The sequence below is a fragment of the Echinops telfairi genome, unplaced genomic scaffold (genome assembly GCF_000313985.2).
Source record: "Echinops telfairi isolate 266 unplaced genomic scaffold, ASM31398v2 ScPeMD7_70;HRSCAF=299, whole genome shotgun sequence".
In the NCBI taxonomy this organism is placed as follows: Eukaryota; Metazoa; Chordata; class Mammalia; order Afrosoricida; family Tenrecidae; genus Echinops; species Echinops telfairi.
The window spans coordinates 29,667,268-29,687,301 of record NW_022103968.1 but is presented as its reverse complement, the minus strand read 5'-3'; the positions used below and the strand labels follow the sequence as shown (position 1 = coordinate 29,687,301).

The window sequence follows — 20,034 nt, the reverse complement described above, 5'->3', positions numbered from 1 at the left end:
CCTGAGGACCAATAATGAGAACAGTGATACCAGGAGGGGAAGAGGAAGGTAGGGGAGAAAGGGGGAATTAATCACAATAATCTACATATAACACCCCCCCCTGGGGTATGGACAACGGAAAAGTGGGTGAAGGGAGACATCAGACTGTGTAAGACATGAAAAAATAATAATTTATAAATTATCAAGGGTTGGTAAGGGAGGGAGGGTGGGGGAGGGGAGGGGAAAAAATGAAGAGCTGATACCAAAGGCTGAAGTAGAAAGAAAATGTTTTGAGAACGATGATGGCAACAAATGTACAAATGTGCTTGACACAATGGATGGATGGATGGATTGTGATAAGAGTTGTATGAGCCCCCAATAAAATGATCTATAAGGAAAAAAATAAAAGGAATGAAGTGCTGATACAGGCATGACTGTTAATGCTACAGGTCTACATGGCTAGCCTCCGATCCTCTGTAATCACCTTTCATTTTGTGATCTGATACGAGCAGCCTATCCATTGGAAGAGGAGTTTCCTTAGAGATGCGGCCTGCTTCCAGTATCTAAACGGATTATTTGGGCAAAGTTCACTCTCTTTTCTCAACGCGGCAACCTTCTCATTGTCAGACGCTGGTTCGTGGAATGGAAGCCTCCAAACCCTGCAGCTCACAGCCTCCTCTGCAGATCCTGGACTCGCCAGCCCCTGCCCCACCTGCCGTGGATTCAGCACTTGTCAGTTCTCATACCTGTGAGCCATTTCGTTGACGTGAATTCTTAAAGCTCCCCTGGGTCACAGCGTCACTATGAGCAGGCACGGACTTGAGGACAGTGGAGTTTTGAGAGGTAATCCCCAGGTGAATCCAGGGTTAAGCACCCCTGACCCCTCTCCAAGCGTCGATCAACTGGCGCCATCAATCATACGAACAAACATGCACATCTCTGCACAGTCTCGGGGCCCTCAAGTCACGAGCCTTGAATAAGTCCATGGAAGAAACCTGCTTCCTTTTCACTCCATGGTCCCATGAACGTGGACGCCTCCGATAGGTGCTCAACAGGTGGCGGCTATCAATGCATCTGGAAACTGAGAAAGACTTAGAACCGGGAGGCGAAGGAACAGTTCATACATCCTAGTCGGGCCCTGTCCTCCCAGTAGGTAAGTGCCACTCTCGTGAAACCACAAGAGAAAGGACACAATCAAAGGGCCCATTATCCCCTAGGAGATTTTCCTAGCAGGAAAAAACATCGGATCAAGGGAAACTACCGCACGTCAGGACAGGGGCAAACTACCTGGGTCACGGAGCAGCAAGGCAGCACCCTCCCTTGGAATCAATGAAGAATAGGGGGCCATTTCAACAGGTCTCTAACACAGGAAATCCCCCTTACCACACCTTCCTGATTTACGACGATTCTTGATACACACCACATGTGTCCTCAACACCCTTGCCCTTCCCCCCGCCCAGGTTTTCAATCGTTCTGTTCTGCATCTAGGTGATGAAAACTTAAAACCTGTGGTTATAACTTCTTTGAGAAATCTCATTTTGAGAGCTTGCTAAATTTCAACTGTCTGGCCATGAGGAACCCAGAAGAAACAAAAGACCCCAGTCATCCACTAACATAAAAACCTAGTGAAGACATTGAATAAGTGTAAGTTTTCTGCTGAAAGTTGTTGACAATCCTGACCTTTGGACGAGCGTGTCATTCATTTGCTGCTGCTACAAGGGTTCTACGAAACAATAGCATTTATTTTCCCAGTGGTTTTAAGTTACGTGTTTGATGGACTTCAACCGAGCTAAGCGTGGCCTGCAGTTCCTTTTGGATCTGTGCCCCGCCAGACTCCACCTGAGCCCACTCCTCCAAAGCAGTTCATAATAATGGGGTAAATCAGTCCATTTCCACAACAAGGAAATAAACGCCCTCATGCATCCAGCATAGCGCTCAGACTAGTGAACGAAATGCAAAGATTTGCCTGGATGAGGATTCAAAGCGTTCTTTCTTTTCCTGTTTGCATGGTTCAGAGACCATCACAAAAAGGCTTAAGTGCTGTTTGTAGCCCCCTGGCTCACCGTGGGCCTCCTCAGTTATACCTGAAAGGAGCAGAGTCCATGACCCCTCACTGGGTGCATGATGATAGCTAATGAAAGTCTGCAGTTACAAGGCTGTGAAACGCCTTATAAGGAGTCTACATGGTGCTATCAGCACCCCACAGAGCATTCTCAAAGTCCCATTCTCTTATCAGTCGTGTCGTGGCTAAGGGTTGAGCTGCTAACCACAAGGTCGGCGGTTTGAACCCAGCCTCAGCTCCGCAGAAGAACGATGCGGCTTTCTACTCTAGCAAAGAAGTACAGCCTTGAAACCCCACACGGGTATTTCCACCCTGCCCTAGAGGGTCGCTACGCGTCAGCGATGGCCGATGGCAGGGAGTTTGGTTTGCTCTAGGACAGCCGGGCTGGTAATGAATTCCTGGAGCAGAAAAGGCAGAAAGAAGACCCTTGAGGGACGGATTGACACGGTGTCTGCGAGGCGACACAATGGGCTCTCTCTCGCATGACTACGTTTGCGAAGATGGTGCAGGACTGGGCCATGTCTCGCTCCGTTGTCCACAGTAGGGTCACGAGGAGTTGAAGGCTGACTCTTCTACAACGGTCCGTGTCTTAGCACAGAGCTGTGTGCCCGAGGATTTTCCACGGCTGGTTTTTCAGTGCAACAAGCCTTCCTTCCAAAGTACATCTGGGTGGCTTCTGAGAGGACCCAGCCTTCTAGCCTCTCAGTGGGTCAAAGAGCACATTACTAGTAGGCACCATCCAGCCTCCTCCCTTTCTCTAGGCTGGTTCTCACGTCCCCCTGGGTTTGGGACCCAGTCTAAAGGGAGGCTGGCATTCAGGTCCACGGTCTCCAGGAGGCCTGCAGTCTGCTCAGTAATTATGTAACAAAGTACAGTTCAAAGGGGTGCAAAAATCCCACACTAAACTGGGTCCCAGCACACCGACACGCAGACACAGCCTCGTGCTGAAACCACAGCCCATTCTAGTCTCCCAGAGAACATTTCTGATTGTTCCGACTGGCCCAACCACTTCCGAGCACAAGTACCTACCCAGTTCATTTGAGGGGAGTGCACCACCTTGAGCTGCTACACAGCTCAAGCGCTTTCTGCGTGAAGGCAGATGGGCTGAGTTCCCATCTCAGCCCTGTCCCTTCAAAACACTACCGTTTTCTCATTTGTAAAACAGAAATACCAATTTAAAACAGGACGGCTGCTATGAGGAACAGGGCGCCCTGGCGAAGAGAGCAGTTAAGCACTCAGCTGCTGCAAGAGCAGCCATGCCAAAGCCCCAGCCGAGGACGAGCGAGGTGGCGATTTGCCTCCATAAAGACCCCGCCGGAGCAACGCTGCAGGACAGGTCTCCTCAGTCCTACAGGGTCTCACTGGGTCGGCACCAACTGGCTGGCAACAAGATTGGGATTTGTTTCGTCTGGGTTTTTGTTTGCCTATTTGTTTTTAGTTTTTTGTGGCAGTTGTTCTGTGAGGGACAATAGGATGTTTATAATATCTAAATTGCTATGTATAGAGTGCAATCATCTTTCTCCAGTAAACAATTGATTAGAGACGTACTTTACAATGGCTACCTCTGCTTTATTTCTTCTCTTTCTAAGTAACGCTAGGCCAGGTCTCTGCAAGTCTCTTCCACCGCGTGGACTCAAATTCAGAGAGCAGCTGCGATGAGATGAGTGGCATTCAAAGAGAATCAGGACATTTTCAGCCAAGAGCTCTTGTAAAGCACACGGTGATACACTATTTGAGCAAAAAGTCCAAATATTTTTAGCGTCACTTTCCATCTGTATCCAAAACTTGACAAAGCAGTTGTTTTCCTAAAGGGAACCAGACTTCGAAGCCTAGGGTTAGTTTTGCCCGGGTTGTTTTCTTAACATTTACTCAAAGACTGTATTATAGCTAAAAGGATTAAAGTGAATAAGGGTGTTTAAAAAGATGTTAAAGGAAAAGAAATCATCTAGAGCCAGTTCCAATATGGAGCGGGAAATATGATGCTACAGCACTGCTTTGTTAGAAATGGTAGACAAATAACAAACACAGACGTTCTTGCCAAAAAAAAAGAAAGAAACAGAACCATGGAGAGCGAGAGAGAATGGTAAAATAACAGCTCATCCATATTCTGTAGTCACCGAAAAACAGGCCTTGATGACTGCCTAAAAGCTTATTGAAATACACAAGTTGCACAACAATACAGTCGCGGTTACATATTTAGAATGTTAAATGCATCTGTATGCATACCAAATATGTGGAAAGATACATGCCAGTGTGTTCCAAGTGGCTGTACATGAGAGGAGACTTTCGCTTCTTATTTTATATATGTATCGCAGGGCTTGTATTAATGAATGCGGAGTGCCTTGGTAATTAATAAACGGAATGAAACACGTACACCTTTTGAAGCTAAAGAATGGAAAGAGCAATTCAGCATTAGCAGAAATATCCTAGGAACGTTATGAAAGTGAGTGGAAGAGCGGTTGTTTAGTTTGGTGTGGTAAGCTACCAAATAAATGGCAAAGAACCAATCCACAAGCATTTACGGGGAGCTACTGTGCAAGAGGCACTACCGTCAGAAGAGGAGAGTCACAGCTACAGGAACATACACACGAAAGGAGCTGAGAATGTAAGGCAGAACAGAGAGCCCTGGAGGTGTGGTGGTTAGGAGTTGGACTTTGCAGGGTCATCGGTTCAAAACCACCAGCCCCTCCTCAGGAGAAAGATGGGCTTCCTGGTCCCATAAAGAGTTACGGTCTCAGGAAATTCACAGGGGCGGCTCTACCTGGTCCTACAGAGGTCCTGTGAGTCAGCACAGACTCGGTGGCAATGGGCACGAAGTGCGCCTTCTTAGAGTCCGTGCTTTGAAAGTTCAGGCTCAACAAATGCGTCCTGAATTAATTTCTTGAATCTCTTTGAGCTGAGATCATGAAGAATTCACAGCAATGACGGGCAAACTTTGAAAACTAGGCAGAATTCAGAAATGGGTGGGAGTCAAGGGTCCCTGGGTTAGAAATTAAGAGAATGTTCTGTTGCAGGAAGCGATACTTGCTTATAAACAAGGCTCTATTTCCGATGGAGAAAGAGGAGAAAAAAGATGGCCAAAGAGGATGGGTAGAAGTTGGCCAAGGATGGGAAGCCTTGGCAAGCTAGAGTTGAATGAAGTCTTGGGTTAAAAGGTTCACCAGACAGCAGGATGAAGGGGCTGGAGAGAGGAAACCAACTGAGACGCTACAGAGTCCAGCTGAAGGTAATGAGGGCCTGAAGCAGCTAGAAACAGCCACGGGGGAAAAACTATAGCGATCCTTGAGCTTTGTTTCCAAACGTTCGGCTAACATAAATTCTGAGCGGAAAGACTTTGAAAGCAGTCTTGGTAAAGAATGAGAACACGGTACTGTTATACTGTCACCCACCACGTGTTGCCCTTAGTCAATTCCAAGTCGCGGTGTCACAGCAGAACTGTGATCCGAAGGGTTTTCAGTGGCTGATTTTTCAGAAGATTGCCGGGAGTTTCTCCCAAGGCACCTCTGGGTGGTCTTGAACTGCCAACCCTTCAGCTAACAGGCAAGCCTGCTGCTCATTAGCACCAGCCAGGGGCTGCTCTGCTTTAATCCACAGCCATCGCGTCAGTGCCAGCTCAGAGACCCTAGGACAGAACAAAACTGCGCCATAGGGTCTTCCACACGGTAAATCTTTTTGAAAACAGACTGCCTCCTCTTTCTCCTGCAGAACAGCTGATGGATTCGAACCAGCAGCTTTTCCATTAAAGTCCCAGCATTTGACCCACTATGCCACCGGGGCTCCTTCCTGCTCCAACACGAGCAGTGTAAACCACTAACTTTGCAGTGACCCTAACAGGCACTCAACCACAGTACGGCAACGTACTGGAGCAATCACTTCAGTGCTGTTGCTGCTGCTGCTGTTGTTGTTGTTGTTAGGTGCTGTTGAGCCAGATGCAACTCCTAGCAACCCTGTAAACAACAGACCAAAACACTGCCTGGCCCTGTGCCCGCCTCACCTTTGCTGTTCTTTGAACCCACTGCTGCAGCCACCATGCCCATCCATCTCCTTGAGGATCGTCCTCTTTTCAACTGACCCTCCACTTTACCAAGCCTGCAGTCCTTGGCCAAAGACGGGTCTCTCGGGCAGCATGTCTAAAGTGCATGAGACCAAGTCTCGGCTGTCTCGCTGCCAAGGGGCATTCCGGCACTGGTGCCTCCAAGACAGATTTGTTTGCTCTTCTGGCAGGCCCCAGTACTTTCAATATTCTTTGCCAACACCGTAATTCAGTTACTTAAATAACCCCTGAGAATTTGGACAGAATGTATAACCTCTTGGCTCCATGGTTTCTTCATTTTAAGTAGCAATAAAAGTGTTCTCCAAGTCCATTTAAGAAAAGCTCAGTTCAAAGAGAAAAATAATGGAGGGAAGTGCGAAGCCAGCGCTCTCTTGAAGCCTCACTAGGATCAGTTCCCTTTGCAAAGCTTCACCGAGCTTAGAACCTGGGGAAAGAATCAGGAAGACCATGGGGGCAGTTTCCAAATAAAAATGAAATTTCTAAAATTACCCCACAATTCAATGGTAACCTTCTTGAAAAACAACTTTTTTTCAAATATTCTCTGCCCCCCCTCCTCCCCCCGCCATGGTCCTTACATCACTCATGCTCTGGGTACCTTTTCTCTACTCTCTTCAGTGCCGCCACTTCCAGAATCCACATCCTTCTCAGAGGAACCAAGGAACCTTATTCCACTTTGGATCTGTTCTGTTCAAGATACCCCCAAATGCCCTGACTGTCCTTTTCAACTGCCTCTCCTCGTGATTCCCCTTTCATTGTTGTGCCTGACAACTCCCTGGTGTCCGGGCCCACGAGCCCTTTGAATGTCCTCCTGAAAAAAACTCTGGCACAGATGTGCTTAATGTCCCACAATGCTTCGTGCACGCCTTTTGGTGATAAATAAACGCGCGGAGGATAAACAGAAAATAGAGTGAAGGAGAGATTGGATTTTTCTCTTACTTACACATGAAGTGCGTAGAGGACTGGATTATAACCTGGGCTCCACTGACTACTCATCGGCATGACCAAGCACAAGGCACGTCTGTTTCTTTACCCACCAAAAGCAAACAAACAACCTGTCTCATGAGACTGGCTTATGAACTAAATGAGATAACATGTGTAAACCTCGTAAGAGTTCGATGATGCTGACATTGAGCATCATTATTTACGCCAAAGGCCAGGTGAAACCCTCCTCCGATACGCCTTTCCTGTCTACTCCAGCTCTCTCACCTCCCTTCCCAGAAGTCAACAGTCCTTAAAGCTTGTTCGACATCCTTGAACTATGAATATACCTTATCTTGCTTTGTTACTTCCCATGGACTAGCTTTCTCCCTCTGAGAAGATCTTTAACTTGAGCTGTCTTAGCAGTAGGTGCAAAATGTCGACATCTTTCTGCATTTAACAACTAAGGAAGGCTACGGGAGAGTTACCAGTTGACTCAATGAGGCACAGTTAATTAGTGGAAGACTAAGACTGGTTGTTGAATGACGCTCATAGCGGAGGCTCCATATCAGCCTGCAGGCTGAGAGACTGAAGTCCCTGGTCCCTGGTCAGCCTGGTCCACCACTTACTACACTAGCTAGATGGCCTGGAGCAAGTGATGGAACTACCTTGTGCCATAGTTTTCCTGTTTTTCAAAACAAGAAAACAGTCCTTTTCTCACAGGGTTGTTGAAACAATGACATGTGTGATTGCATATAGATTGCTTACAACAGCAGCTGGCATCTAAAATAAACTCAAACGCGTTAGGTAATAGGATTGTCATTATTAGGGTTAGGCCGCAGAGAAATAAATGTTCTTCCACACCGTTTGCCATTTAAAGACAATTTACCTTTACCAGCTTGCCAACCCCACTCCCTCACGTCTATATTTAAAAATGCTTTGGGCTTTCCAGAACAAATGAAAATAAGATCTACTGCTCAGCTTTCTCGATGCAACCATGTAGGTACGTGGACATTATACTTTTCCAAACATACAGCTCACATTATTCACTCTTCATTCTCCACTACACAGAAAGCAACACACATACAGTAAGTTTATAAATGACATCGTTTGTTGGACTCGGTGTATGTGTCTGTTCCGTGCAGGGCAAGATAGGGTTTTTTCCTGGGTCTCTCTGTGCCAGTTTGTTTTGGTTACAAATTCCTAGAGACAAAAATAATGTCTGCTTAAGTCAATCAAACATAAATTCTGGGATACTTAGACTAAGTTGGATTGGGAATTCAGAGAAAAACTTCAGAAAACTTCTGAGAAAGAAGGGGAGCTTTATGAGGACTAGATTGGTAGGAGATTTCACTAGAGAGGGAACTTGGGCGGAGCTTTGCAGAGCAGGTAAGATGTGGAATCCGGAGCAGAGGCACCGGCAGTACGGTTGGAGATAAAGTCTGAAGAGGGAGAATGACGGCAAGCATCCGTGGCACTGAAGTAAGCGGTCATACTAGAGACCATGTGAGACCATAGCAATTTGAGAGTATAATTCATGTTCCAATACTAGTGATAAACTTGGTCTATAATTGGCAGTCAGAAATGTACTGAATTGCACAAAGCTTCTGCACTGGATCAGAGTGGCAATGAGAAGAGAATTAGACTCAGCACGGGGCCTGGAGCTGGAGCGGGTTATGAGCGAGCTGCTAACTACAAAGGCAGCAGTTCGAACCCAGCGACCAGCCGCTCTGTGGAGCACGATGCGCTTGTCTGCTGTAATAAACATTTACCGCTTCACAAACCCTAGAGGCTTATTCTATAGCTGGTCTATTCTGTCCTAGATGAATCCGAATCCACTCAATGGCAGTGGGGAACTATATCCTGAAAGTCAAAGGAGGTCAGAAACCTGACGAGATAACCAGTCCTCTTGTCTGGACGTGGGTATTCACTTTGCCCACATTCCGCCCATAGATGAATGCGGGAAATAAAACGAACACGCTCAAGCCTCTCAGGGCCAAGCCAGGTCCCGCTCTGTTAACTATGGGGGCAGTGTTGCACTCTGTTCTCTCTCTGAGTCGGCACTGAGTCCACGGGACCGAAGAACCACAAAGGCTCTCGTTCTCTCGTTCTCTTTCACACAACGCACAGTGCTCCAAAGCCAACTGGTTGTTTCACAGGCTAAAAGTTTGATCAAGGTATTACCAAGCACTAAAGAGCAGAGTGGTAAAATCCAATTCATTCTCCCGAAGTGTTCCCAGAAGCTGCTCGGTGCAGGCCATCTGGGGTCACAGGAAAGAGACGCGGGAAATTGGGAAATTTCTTCCACAATGTGCCCGTCTCACCAACAGGGCTTGGGAAAGTAGGAGGGACAGCTAAAAGAGATCGGCAGTAGAAATACTGGTATTTAGCAGTGGCTACAGACGCAGAGTTTTCGTACAATTTGATGAATTACCTTTGGCCCAGTGACCAGGTGCTAAATAACCTAAGTGTGGTCACCAGTGAAAGATTCAATTGCTAACTTTCAGGATTCATTGTAATTACTTAAGAAACACACCAGTGTCTGCAGGTCTCCACCCCTTCCAGTACTATACAGATGGCCACAATGCCGATACTGCTCTCCAGAAGACCATGATGAAATCTTTGTGAGATACTAAACTTAAATTCACAGGAATACAGTGAACTGCAGCTCACACGGAGGACCTGGGTAAAAATGTCAACGGCGTCACAGAAAATGCATCCAGTGTGCTTTCCAAAGGCAAAATACAATTTCACGTGACCTCTGACACCTAATACAAGGAGCTCTGGTGGTGCTATGGGTAAGGCACGGGGCTGCTAACAAGGTCAACAGTTCACACCCACAAGCTGCTCTGTGGAAGGAAACAGAGGCTCTCAATGATTTACAGTCTCAGAAAACACACAGGAAGGCACTGTGGGCCAAAATTGACTCGGTAGTAGTCATAATGCAATATTACATGTCTAATTGCCTCATATGCATATGAAAGCGGGACAACAAATAAGGCTAACTGAAGAGTTGGTGTCTCTGAATCATGGTGTCAGTAAAGCGTTAAGGATACAACGGGCTGCCAAAATCATGAACAAATCTGTCTTGGAGGAAGTACAGCCAGAATGCTCTTTAGAAGTGAGGATGGCAAGACATAGTCTCACCTCCTTCGGACACATTATCAGAAGGAACCGGTCCCTGGAGAAGAATGCCAGGCTTGGTGAAATAGAGGGTCAATGGAAACAAGCGTAAGACACTCAGTAGACCGCCATAGTGGCTGAAACAATGGACTCAAACATAGCGAACCACTGGGCGGACGTGCAGGACCAGGCAACGGTCCGTTCCGCTGGACTGAGTCCCTGTGAGTGGGAATGAATTCAACACCACCTAACGACAGCGTTGAATCTTATCACAGCTCTCTACAGTTAGGGGCAAACAAATCATTAAAAAAGGCCAAGTGATGAAAGTGGCAAAGAGACATTTCTGGGTCAACAAATCTCTAGAAACTGCTTCCGACAGATGCTAATGTGACGAGAGGTCAGTAGTGCATACTTAGACTATAGTAGTTGAGCCTTATTCGTCTTTCAATCTCAGCATCAAGCAGGAACCTGTGACTAGATGTTTAATGAATGAATATGATAAAAGACTAGCGTTTTGGTTGTTGTTACTCGACAAAGGAAAGGTAACCTATAAATTACCAAACAAATTCTAAGGTCTGTCTCTATTTTATATGCCCTGTAACGGAGTAATTCAATTGCTATTTCAATTTTAAATTTTCTTTCAAGCAGGCTTCACAGCACACACCTATCAAAGCACAATGAAACACACCTCCTGAGCTGGAGCCCAGGAATGTGTGTAGTACGGGAGGGTGGGAGACACTCAGGGTCATTGAAAGCTCACGTTCAAAATGCATACTCTCCTATGCCAGTGGAATTTAAAAAGCCTTTTGTTACCTCCCAGACTAATTCCAGCCTAAAATTCAAGATTCCCATCAAACCTGGATTTACCCAACTGAGTTAGTTAATTATGCCAGCCTGGCCGATAATCACATGTGGGGCTAACTGAAAGGCGGAGGGATAAATGGGTGGTGAGCCTCACCTTTCTAGTTCTCGGGTCTCTTGCTTTGTGATGGTCGCACCAGAGTGCAGCTGCCTTAGCAGTTCCCTGCTTCAGCTTGCAAGATTGACTTCCTACAAGACATCCCCAAGGAGAAGCTACATGGACCTATCCCGATGCAGCCCTGGGTGCTGGAGCAGCCGTGTGGAGACCCCTGCTAGTGCTGAGATGCTTATTTGTTCACTGACTCAGCTTTCCTCCTGCAGTCGGCATCATTGCCTCTGTTTTGTGAGGTGGAGGACTTTGTGGACTGGTGTTGGGTTAATGGGTTAATGTTGGACTTGTGGGCTTGGGCAGCATTGGGTTGGGATGTTTTTGTGATGCACATTTTCTTTACATAAAACTCTCTCTTATACGTGAGTTGCTGTGGATTTGTTTCTTCAAAGTACCCAGACTAATACACCAACCAACCTTTTCTTTGCCACATGTACTTTTTAGAGCTAACAAAAATATATTAGAAATTCTAAAAATCCAATTTAGACATAACTCTAGAAACGTGAGCTTTGTCTAGGATAATTTACAACATGAACTTATATATATATATAGTCGTTAATTGTAAACATTTCCAAATTTACAAAACATGTAAATAGACTTTTTATAGGAAAGAATTTGACATGGTTCTAGCAACATGAACTAAGATAATTTCAAACGTACTTTCTATGCAGCCACGGTGGTCTCGACTGTCCAAATACACATGAGGGGGCTTTTAAAAGTTTGTGGGGAAAATCCATTATCTTTTCATTCCATTTTGTCATGCACTCTTTGAAGCTCCCTCATTCTTAAAAAGGTTTGCTTCGTCCATTTTCTCTTGAGCTTCACGTCTTCTCTTGACTCTCCAAAGTCTGGCCATCTTCCAAGACCTAACTTTACACCGACCTAAGTTTGGTCCGACGGAGCCCTGGTGGCGTAGAGGTTACCTATTCAGCTGCTAATGGAAAGATTGGCAGTTTGAAACCACCAGCCATTCCTCAGGAAAAAGATACAGCTCTCTATTCCCATGGTTACAGCTAGTCGGGGGCCTCAGAAACCCACAGGGACAGTTCCATCCTGTTCTAGAGGATTGCTAGCAGACAGAATCCACTCAAAGACAGTGAGTTGGATTTTGCTAAGTCAGCAGTCAGACATACTTCCCCAGTTCACCTTGGTACACTACTGGATTCCTCTTAGCACACCAGTCTATGTTGCCTGCAGTTGTATCGGTATACGTGTTACCGCACCAACTAAGTTCTGGGTTCACTGACCAACGGGGCCTGTCACGTGAAGATTACTGGTCAGCTATTTGGTAGAGCATCCCTCAGTTTTGAGTCTGACTGCTGTTTTCTCACAACCAGAGGAGCTGTGGATTTCGGGGAAGACCATCTCAGAGGTGAAGGGCCCTTCTCACGGCATCACATCAGGGAGGTACGAGCTCAACGGCCGTACCACTGCTGAAGCGACCTTGGTCACTGTACGTGGTGGCTGCCAGGTTTTGCCACTATAAATAGCAAGCAAACTCACTGCCATCGAGTCGATGCCCACACTGAGTGACCCTACAAGACAATGTAGAAGTGCCTCTCCCACCCACCCTGCCCTCCACTGGGAGTCTCTGAGACCGTAGCTCTTTACAGGAGCAGAAAGCCCCGACTTTCTCCTGAGGAGCAGCTAATAGGTTTGAACTGCCAATCTCTTTGATCCCAGCCCAACTCCAGGGCTCTTATGAGTTACAATATTTCCACTTCCAGACTCTCTTTTCTTTGAAAGCAAGTCATTTAAATCATCCCACATGGTCTCATTTTATTCCACAAAAAAAGTCTTGAAATTCAATTTTATTTATTAGCACATATTTATCAAATATCTCTTCTGTGTAGAACTAGGCTCTACCCCCAAGAGGGAGGGTACCAAAGAATCCGTGGACATATGTTAAAACCATATGAGGGAGATACTGCGAGGATAAGCAAACATCCCATTTCCCCTGAAAGTGACACCTGATTTTAGCAATGATCAGTAGATCTGGCCTACAGCACTGATTACTTTGGTGGTGTTCCATGAGTCTGAATCAGCTTGATAGCAACTGGCTCTGGTTTTCCTCCTAATAGTGATTTGTGACACTGTCCTTTCCCTTATTTTGTTACTCTTCCAATATGTGTTCAGCATGGACATAAACACAGAAGAGATATTCGATAAATACGTGCTAATAAATAAAAAATTGAATTTCAAGACATTTTTTGTGGAATAAAATGAGACCATGAAAATGAGTATGTATATTGGCCTCACACTGTTCTTATTATGCTATACGCCCTCTCTGATGGAATGGGAAGGAAAAGACAACACGTAACGGCCGCAGCATTAAAAACGAAAAGAAATCATTTGCTAGAGTGGGAAGACTTCCTGGCAGACAGAACAACAAGAATAGCAGTTGTCTAGAGCCTGGGGATTTGCAAAGTGTGCTCACATTCAGCTGTCAAGATTTCAGACACTCTCTGAATAGAAAGTCTTTGGGAAGTGGAGGAAGGGGGTGTTTGGAAGATGTGAAAAGGGCCCCTTGCTTTGGGAATCGGGAAACCAGACACAGAAACGGCAAAAGGCAAACAATACAACCTAACGTAAAGAGTGCACGGTTAAAATCCTGAAGAACCCACTGCCGACAAGATGACTCCGACTCACAGTGATCCTACCTAGGGTTCCCAGGGCTGCCAATCTTATCGGGAGCAGATAGCCTCACCTTTCTCCTGCAAAGCAACCGGTGGGTTTGAACTGCCGACCTTGCCGTTAGCAGTCCAATGCTTACTGGAGCGCACTACCAGAGCTCCGAAATAATAAGGAATGTTATTAAAATCAGCATTAAAAGTGGTCTTTGTGGGACTATATACCAAGATAGAAATGGATAAAATCTTCATGTATACATTCAGTCGTTCCCTCTGCATTTGCCTCCATTCCCCAGGAATTTCACCAGGCTATTCACCTATAATGCACCCCAAAAATACTTGCAGAGGCAAAACTTTCACAAAAAAATGGTACTGAAAGATAATGAAATTTTGTCATGAGCTTTTGGAAGTGCCCATATATTACATGCCATACATACTGCTGGACATTATTAGGAAATACAATAATGAGATAGGGTCTCTTTCTATAAATGCTTGTTGGAAAGGTAAAGCAGATAAATGCATATGTGAATAAAGTTTCATAACAAAAACAAGGCACTAGGGGCCAAAAGACTAGCATGACCAGGACAAGCTACAACCAGAGAGAAGAAATCCCTGTGGAGTGGCCTAGCGGAACAAGGCTTCGGGAAAGAGGGCGCTGTTGCAATGTACTTTCAAGCACTGGGTGGGGTCCCGAACCAAAAACCAAACTCAGGGCCATTGAGTCGATGCCCACTCCCAGCCACCCTGCAGGACAGGCTAGAAGTGCCCCTGTGGGGTTCTGAGGTTGTAACTCTTTCAAAGAGTAGAGAGCCTCTTCTTCCGAGTAGAATCGGAGGAGAGTCCAAAGAGAGGCATTTGAGGTAGAGATAGACTGGCTCCACAAAAGCCGAGGTGAGATAAGGAAAGTGCTGAAAGCAGCCTCTGAAGGAACCATCAGTGCTGTCATGCATGGGGGAGGGAAACACAGGCCCAGACAGTGAACTGATACTGGAAGGTGAACGACTTTGCCAAGTTCAGGAGTTTTCTATACACACTCCCAAAATAATCAAGGTTTGGGAGGAAAGGAGTGACATGGTGAATGTGATATTTTAGAAATATTAAGCTGGTGTACCTCTCGACTAAAGATACGATTGTGGCAGTAAAGAGACAAGCATACAGACCGAGGGCACTGAATGTATAACAAAGAAGGGCAAACGACAGCAGAATAAACTGAAGAACAAAAGATTAACCAAGACCTCTTTGTTAGGAGCAAGTAAACCATGACACCACACAGACCAGAGAGGAAGTTAGGCAAAAGGGTAAGACAATAAGATTGTCTGAAGAACAAATCTTATTTTCATTTCTTCCACGATCACCAGGTTTGTGTGGAATTAAAATTGTCTGACTGGAGGGGAACAGGTAATTGTATTAACGGAGTAACCAGAGAAGCTCCCACAGTGAGACATAAACAGTGACTTGGCAAAGTTAGAGAAGACCAAATTGCACTAATGTGCTCAAAAAAACCAGTGGAAAATGAAAGCACACGGCTTGTTAATTGCATTATTAATGATATAATTCAAGAGAAAACAAGCCTCAAAAAAGTCACCTCAAGGAAGCGATATGCATGAATTAACCAGAAATTTTCCCCAAACTGGAACTATCAGTTCATTTCTAAATGTTAGGGCATAAAAGAACTCAAAGTACGTCTCCTCTCATGACCCAAAATTATTTTTTTTTAAACCAACAAGCCACCTATGTCCTCCACTGCTGTTTCTTACAGGTAATTGTCATCTCCAAAAATTCCCTAAATGTGTCCTTCCCTGTGTAGAAACTTTGGCCTCATCCAAACTGATTCATTCCTTAATCCCATTTAAAATATGTTAAATGTGTGTTATAAATTTCCTGAAGTTGCCTTTCATAAAACTAAGCCCCTCCAATTAGTTCTCTACAGTTGACAAGCTCTTTTACCCACAATAGCTCTTAGAATTCTCAGGAAGCAGTGCGAAGCAAGTCTTGCTAGCCGTAAGCTACAGAGAAGCAGCAGGTCTGGGGCCAGTCAGATGTGATGGGGGAAGGTTTGCAAAGAAAAGTCTCACTCCACAGTTCACAGTCTCCTCACTGTCTCCCCAAGATGTGTATTCTATTGTACGGTGTCATTCTGAATTGTGTTTAAGTACATGCTTTTACAAAAGAATAAATAAGATACCTCGATGCACAAGGGCCCAGTATAGGGCCATTTATTACTGAGGAGGCCTAATCGGTTGATGATGCTCATAATCTCTGAATCCTAATGATTTTATGATGCCCATGACAATTATCTCTAAATGAAAAGTGACAAACCATGTATAATGTTTGCAAAATTGTGGAAGGCACAGCAAAAAAAAAAGTCCGACACGATTCTGCGCTGCATAAACAAAGAGAACGTGGGTGATTTAGGGAAGTGTGAGGATAGGAAGACAGGAACAGGACACTCCTGTGGAGAGACCCTGGTGGCACGTAGTTATAGTGCTCAACTGTTAACGGACAGGTCCAAGGAGAAGGAAGTTCCTCATGGAAAGGAAGTGGCCACCTGCTTCCCAATCTAGGAAACCCAATGGGGCAGTTCTAGTCTGCCCTGTCCAGTTGCTCCGACTAAATTCCACTGACAACAATGATTTCTTGGGTTTTGGATGGTTTGTTTGCTTTGTTTTATTTTTTGTTTAGTCTCTAACTCTGCTAAGGCCTCAAATACTGATACAGTTCAGAGCATCGTATTACCTGGGAGACATAAATCAAAAGGAGTTCAGCTAGGAGCAATAAAACAGGTTAGTGTCTGGAAGGCCTGGCTTTAAAGAAAGTTTTAAAAGAATTAAATCCAGGTAAGCTAGATAAAAAACAGCTATGGGGTGAGGGGGCTTTTCTTTCTTTCTTTTTTTTTTTTTCAAAGTGAATGCTCACACTGAAGACTGAAATCATTTTGGTCTCTAGAAAACACAAAGAGGAATCCTTGTAAATATCTGGAGCATATTTCTAAAAGGAAAATTCAGGAGAAATTTGCCAGCAAAAGCCTATGGACCAAAAGAACTTTCTCCCCTAGGAGTGGTGAAAACAACATTCCTAGAGATGTTTAATACCAGGCTGGACAAAACAAGGAAAGGATTCCATATGGAACGATCCTGTGCTGGCCCTGAAGTCCGGAGGACTGAAGGTGACCTCTCCGTCTTTTCCATTTCTGAGTATTTTAATTCTATGAAATTTTACAGGAAGGGGCCTTCTGCCAACTTCCTTTCTCCCCTCGATGCCCACTTTCTCCTTTTACAAAGGGAAACAAATTACATCCCTCCTTATAAACAGATCTCATTGTTCTCAAAGAACTGGTAGTACAATCCTAGGTACAAGTTGAAGGCGGTGGGGACAAGCCAATTCCAAAATGTATAATGCTCTTCCTCCCCAATATGACTGGGGCTCTTACAAGGTTTTCCACCAACTGAAGAGGGGTCGTTCAAATGAACTCAAAGAAGAGTTGTCACATCAGGAAAACCAGAATATTCTCCCTTCTTTAGTCTGATCACAGAACTGACAGTGACCCTGGGTGCGACCGACCCTGGGTCAAATTATCATCTGAGCTGCTGTTCAGATTAACTTTTACCTTTAACTCTTTACTCTCACAGCAAACTCTGTTTGCAGCCCACATCTTGCTGTTGTTTTGGAGGAAAGGGAGGGGGGTACTGGCTTGTATCTTTGAAAAGATAGAGCCTTAAGCACCTACCCACTTACTCCTGCTTCAGCAACAGCTGTAAAAGAATATAAAGATAAGTCTGATTCTGCTCAAACTCAAGAGGCAACAGTGATGCCCTCTTTTTCCATTCCGGCACTTCAAACAATGGTCCTCCGTTACCCTGAGACTGAACCAGTATCTCCCTTGAAGGTGAAAGCCCAGGAAATACAAGAACATTTTTCTCAGTTTGCTTACTTAGAGGACAAGATACAACAACATCCAGAGGATTCTGGAAGCCTGGCCCTGGATCTTTTAACAATAAAACTGTAGTTCACCTAGAAGAAACAGCATGGCAGAGACAGCCCTCTGAGAAGGGCCCCTGGTGCCTCTTCTATTTAATCTCCACATCCTCCTGGCTGAAGACCCTCAACTCCCACTTGAAAGGAAAGTGTATTCTTCTACCCCTGCAAAAAAGCTCAGATACTAACACCAAATCCTCTATAGTTTGGTTTTGAATATATTATCTTCGTTTTCCCCTAGTAACAAATGAGACTGTTCAAATGTAAGACTAGGTTGTCACAGTGGAATCAGATTTGGTGTGTTCAAACTCCTTCCAAGCCTTACCCTGGCAGTACAGAAGGCTGGTCTTCATAATCCCATTTCAAAACTAAACAAACACGTGTGTGTGTGTGTGTGTGTGTGTGTGTGTGTGTGTGTGTGTGTGTGTGTGTGTGACCGGGAGACCAGGCAGTCTGAAGGAGAACTCCTTTTCAAATCTTTCCCAACATGAAATCAATCTAAAGGGGATTCTCCTGGAAAACGTTACAGTGGGAATCTTTTGTATCCTTGTCCCAGGAAGGTAAGAACAAAAATGGATAAGGCGGGGAGGACTATGTGCAGAAGGTGAGGAATGAGACTTGACTGCTGATTCTGTAAAACTATGAACTTGACCCTGACGATTCTGTAAAACTGCCAGACACCCTCGCGGTTTGGGCTACCAATTTGCTGGCTCTGAGATGCTGCCACCCAAAGAACGCACGCTACTAGAGACAGGACGACCTGGGGAGCCCCCAGCACAATCACTTCAGGAGTCTTCATTCCAGAGTACCTGGTATGCAGCTACCAGCTGTTTTCAGGGGAGTTCGAACCAGGCTCTCCTCCAAATCAGGTGGCCCCCCCTCTCACACACACACACACACACACACACACACACACACACACAAAACACACACACACCCCCAAACTCCCCCACCAGCCCACCCGGCAAGGAGAATCAAGTTTCTCACCATCCTCATAGTTTTTGAGATAGTAATCTGGGCCAGGCCCCCCTCGGCTTTTCGCAGGGTTTCTCAGATTCTGGAACTGTAGGAAATCCGTCCTCTTGCCCCCAAAGCGCAGAAAGGCAGGCGATAGTCCCCGGGCCAAGGTCACCAGGCGCTTGGAGCTGCAAGGACAGAGAAGGAGAGAGGAAAGGATCCCGAAGGCGCCAAGCTAGGCCCTCTTTCCCCTGCCTACGGGCGCACCCGGGGCAGTTGGTCTCCAGAGCGCCGCAGCCCGCCCAGCTTCACGGGTGATGCCAACGGTGCCCAGCCAGCCGAAGGGGTTCCCCCACTGCTCCCCAATGCCGCTCACCAAAGGTATGGCTTTTTCAAAGAGTTCGAATGAGTGCTTGTTGTGGTCAAAAGGCGGGAGGGGCGCGTCTGCGGCGAACCCGGGGTTCAGGAGCCATCGCCCAACTCCTGCCACAGTCCCCAGGCACTGGACACCCGACGGGAGTCGTTTGCGGGACTCCCACCCGTGCCAAGCTTCTACCCTCAAAGTGGGGTCCTGGCTCCGTGGCCGCAGAGCCACCGCAGCCTCCGTGGGGACAATTAACCTGCTTTCTTCCTCTCGAGCCAAACCCGAGCCTGAGGTCCAGGTGGTTCCCACCACACCCGCCACGGGGTCGCCTTGAGTCGGAGTTGCCTGGACACTGGACCACAACGCCACAAAGTCCAAGTTGATTTTCTTTGCAGGATTTCACCACCGCACCCATCTCCCAAGCCCTCCGCGCCCACCACCGCCCCCAGCCCGAGAGGTTCCCGGGCAGACCTACACCTAGAGAACGCGCCTTGCTCGCGCATCACACACACACATGCATGCACACACACACAGTAAAAGCAAGGTCTCTTTAGCTCCTGACATCCTCAACTTTATCTCCCCAAACTTATCCCCACCCCCCAAGCTGGGCTCCATCTTTTTACCTCTCACTTTGGGGGGGCTGCGGGGACGGGGAGGTAAAGTGAAATGGGCCGAATGGTGGAGCTGGCGCATGGGAGGGAAGCCGAGCATCCGAGGAAAATTGGCACTATCATCTCTTTCGGCTCCGGATTTCCATACTTTTTTTTTTTTTTTTTTAAGAAGGAACAGAGTCCGCCGCGGCTACTTCTACTTGGCAGCCGCACACAGGCGGTTCCGGCGAGGCGGCGCGGCTCTGGGACTGCTTTGCTGGTTCCAGTCCGGGAAGCCCAAGTCCACAGGGAAGCCGAGGTGGCGACGCGACCACAGGCTCTTCGTGGGGACACGGCCGGGGGCCGAAGGGTCGCGGGACCCCCGACTCCAGGCTGCGTCCCCCGGCCCGGC

General features: G+C 46.4%; 1 protein-coding gene across 1 annotated transcript in view; it reads right to left on the bottom strand.

Moving 5' to 3' along the window:
- The window catches only part of HPSE2 (heparanase 2 (inactive)), a 668,247-nt gene that overhangs the window by 646,337 nt on the left and 1,876 nt on the right, over window positions 1-20,034 (bottom strand). Inside the window, exon 2 of the mRNA XM_004701008.2 lies at window positions 18,699-18,856. Coding sequence (XP_004701065.1) covers window positions 18,699-18,856 — 158 coding nt within the window. The remainder of the gene's footprint in view (window positions 1-18,698; window positions 18,857-20,034) is intronic.